The following is a 3,234-nucleotide window of genomic DNA, read 5'->3' as shown; positions in this document are numbered from 1 at the left end:
ACACTTATGTTTTTGTTTAAATTAATAAAAAAGGTTGAATGAATTAATGTGAAATGACGCTAATTAATGGACAAAGTTGAGATAATTTCTCGATAAGGTCGACGTGGCTGAGCAGCATTCTTCTGCATCAGTACATCTTCAATCCCAATTCATCCCGAGCGTCACTTTTTTGAAGAGCAAACTATGTTCAACATTTAAACAGCTCTGCGTTTGACAGTGGCATTTTAAATAATTTTATAATTTGTTATTCAAAACTTCATAATCTTGATTAAGAAAATATTAAAAAAACTTTCAATATCAAAGTTGAAAGAAAATAAAACAAAGGATGATTGGACGAATGTGACGCTAAATCATGGATCCAGTGGGGCATAATTGAGCAACTTCTCGATGATGTCGACGTGACTGAGCAGCATTCTTCTGCAGCAGTACCTCTTCAGTCCCAATTCATCCAGAGCTTCACTGTTTCGAACAAATTGTTTTTCATATTTAAAAATGAATTCTTGGCTAAATTAAAAATCAAAGCAAAAATTGAAATTAATAAAAAAAAGTACTGACCATTCTGTGTAATCAGCCTCTAATAGTCTCAAGTATTTGTTCCATAAATTTCCAATAACCTTTCCACACGTGAAACATCTGATCGGAATAATCATTTTTCTTGCTGGACGGATGTATACTAATAAGTTGTCAAACAAAACGACAAGCACGCAACGAGAGCAGAAAGGTGTGATGATATAACCAAGCTGCTACGCATTTATATACTAATATATACAAAGTACAAAGACAAATTATCGATCGTAAATTAACGATCGTAACAAAGAATTATTCCAAGCGGAAAACGTTGAAGTTTTTACGACAAACAAAGCCATTAAATTAAATTAAAATTTTTTGTTAATTATTCTTTGATGAAATTCAAATAATAATACAATTTTTCTACCGTTTTCAATGTTTAGTAAATTCGACAAAATGAATGACAGAAAATCAACATAGAAAACATAAACAAGAATAAATGGTCTAGAATGAGTTTGTAGTAGAGCCATGCCTTGACGGACTAGTTGTAATACGGTTTGATAAAGAAAAGAACCTATTTAGCTATATCAATGATGTAAAGCAACACACATTCATTAATGGGATATTGATCTCTAACAGCCACAATGAGTGCTGAATAAAAACATAAATAAGTAAAGACTCTATGTTTTCACTTTATAGCCAAATACTTGCTTGCGAAGAATATCAACGTCAAAATGAAATGCACGTATAACATGCACGAGCAATCGTAACGTGTTTGACGTCGTGTGGATACTACAGTTTTTGTGGCACTTAAGTTTTAGTTTAACTAGTAAGCGTTTGACAGAGTTGGTTTTTAAATAAATTTGTTTGATATTTATTCATAACTTTGTTTTGAGAGTTAAACTAAAATCAAGTTCATAATCTTGAATAAAAACATATTTATTTGAAAAAAATTTCTATCTCTAATTAATAAAAAAGTTTGAATGAAGTAATGTGAAATGACGCTAATTAATGGACAAAGTTGAGATAATTTCTCGATAAGGTCGACGTGGCTGAGCAGCATTCTTCTGCATCAGTACATCTTCAATCCCAATTCATCCCGAGCGTCACTTTTTTGAAGAGCAAACTATGTTCAACATTTAAACAGCTCTGCGTTTGACAGTGGCATTTTAAATAATTTTATAATTTGTTATTCAAAACTTCATAATCTTGATTAAGAAAATATTAAAAAAACTTTCAATATCAAAGTTGAAAGAAAATAAAACAAAGGATGATTGGACGAATGTGACGCTAAATCATGGATCCAGTGGGGCATAATTGAGCAACTTCTCGATGATGTCGACGTGACTGAGCAGCATTCTTCTGCAGCAGTACCTCTTCAGTCCCAATTCATCCAGAGCTTCACTGTTTCGAACAAATTGTTTTTCATATTTAAAAATGAATTCTTGGCTAAATTAAAAATCTAAGCAAAAATTGAAATTAATAAAAAAAAGTACTGACCATTCTGTGTAATCAGCCTCTAATAGTCTCAAGTATTTGTTCCATAAATTTCCAATAACCTTTCCACACGTGAAACATCTGATCGGAATAATCATTTTTCTTGCTGGACGGATGTATACTAATAAGTTGTCAAACTAAAACGACAAGGTAGTTCTAAGTTGATTTGAAGTTTACAAATTCACAATAAATAAAACAAAAACTTAACTGATGGTATTTGGCCCCGTTCAATACCTTTACTATAAGGAGCCCTACAAAATCATAATCGATGACGTTTTAATAAACGAGACTAAAATTTGCCAGTTTCTAGGGATGTAGGTACCTAGATCTTAACTTAACATTTATACCTCATATTAAAAACGTATCCTCAAAGTTTGCCAGAGGCTTGGGTCTAATTAATAAATATAAATTTTTTCTACCAACAAAAGCACTCACAACACTCTCCGCCTCGTTGTGCTTACCGTATGTAAACCACTACAATTTGGTGTGGGCTTCAACTTACAAATCCAACACCAAACCAATTTCACAACTCATGAACAGAGCGTCAAAATTGTTATCAAGTCGTGCCAAAATTTCTATTAATTTATCAATTCCAGTCGAAAATATTTTTTCATCTAATCAACAACATGCCTACCTAACAGGTTTTTTTGTTTTTAAACAGTTTCACTAAATACACCCTCCTGCTTTTAACGATTATTTCAGCTGTAATAAAGTTAGAGAAACAAGACAATTTAACTATTTAATCTTATAACCAACAAAGAAAAACCTCTTATTTTTTAACATCAGTTGTTCTGGACAAAGAATGTAGAATCTATTTTTAAAAAACAATTTAATATGCAAGGATAACTTGGATTACAAGGATAACAATCTTTGAATAACTTAAAGAAGAATTTGAAAATATTTATTAATGAAAAAAAAATTATTTTAACCTTTATTATAAGTTTATTTTTAATTAAATTATAACAATCCGAGTATATACTTTATTTCAACTATTATTTAAATAATTTAACCTTTTTGTATATGTATGAGTGTTTGTATATATATGTATATGTTTACCGATAATTCAATTAATGTAGGTATGTATATATGTGTGTGTGTATGTTTATATAAATACATTTTGGGTTTAACTTTTCATTAATAACCTATTTCTTCTAACAATAATCAAAGTGATAAAAGGTGGTCGGACTAGATAAACTTTTATGGTCTTTTTCTCGATCAACCTTATAATTT

General features: G+C 30.4%; 1 protein-coding gene across 1 annotated transcript; it reads right to left on the bottom strand.

Annotated features, from left to right (window-relative positions):
- Positions 1 to 350: 350 nt before the first annotated feature.
- On the bottom strand, positions 351 to 2,102 carry HELRODRAFT_63271 (hypothetical protein; the record flags this gene model as incomplete). The annotated part of the gene is made up of 2 exons (XM_009010434.1): positions 351 to 459; positions 2,008 to 2,102. 2 exons carry the CDS (start codon positions 2,100 to 2,102, stop codon positions 351 to 353), a joined length of 204 nt encoding a protein of 67 aa, XP_009008682.1.
- Positions 2,103 to 3,234: the final 1,132 nt, after the last annotated feature.

This window comes from Helobdella robusta (genome assembly GCF_000326865.2).
Source record: "Helobdella robusta unplaced genomic scaffold HELROscaffold_1, whole genome shotgun sequence".
Lineage (NCBI taxonomy): Eukaryota > Metazoa > Annelida > Clitellata > Rhynchobdellida > Glossiphoniidae > Helobdella > Helobdella robusta.
The sequence above is the reverse complement of the archived record's forward strand: the minus strand, read 5'-3'. Positions and strand labels throughout refer to the sequence as shown.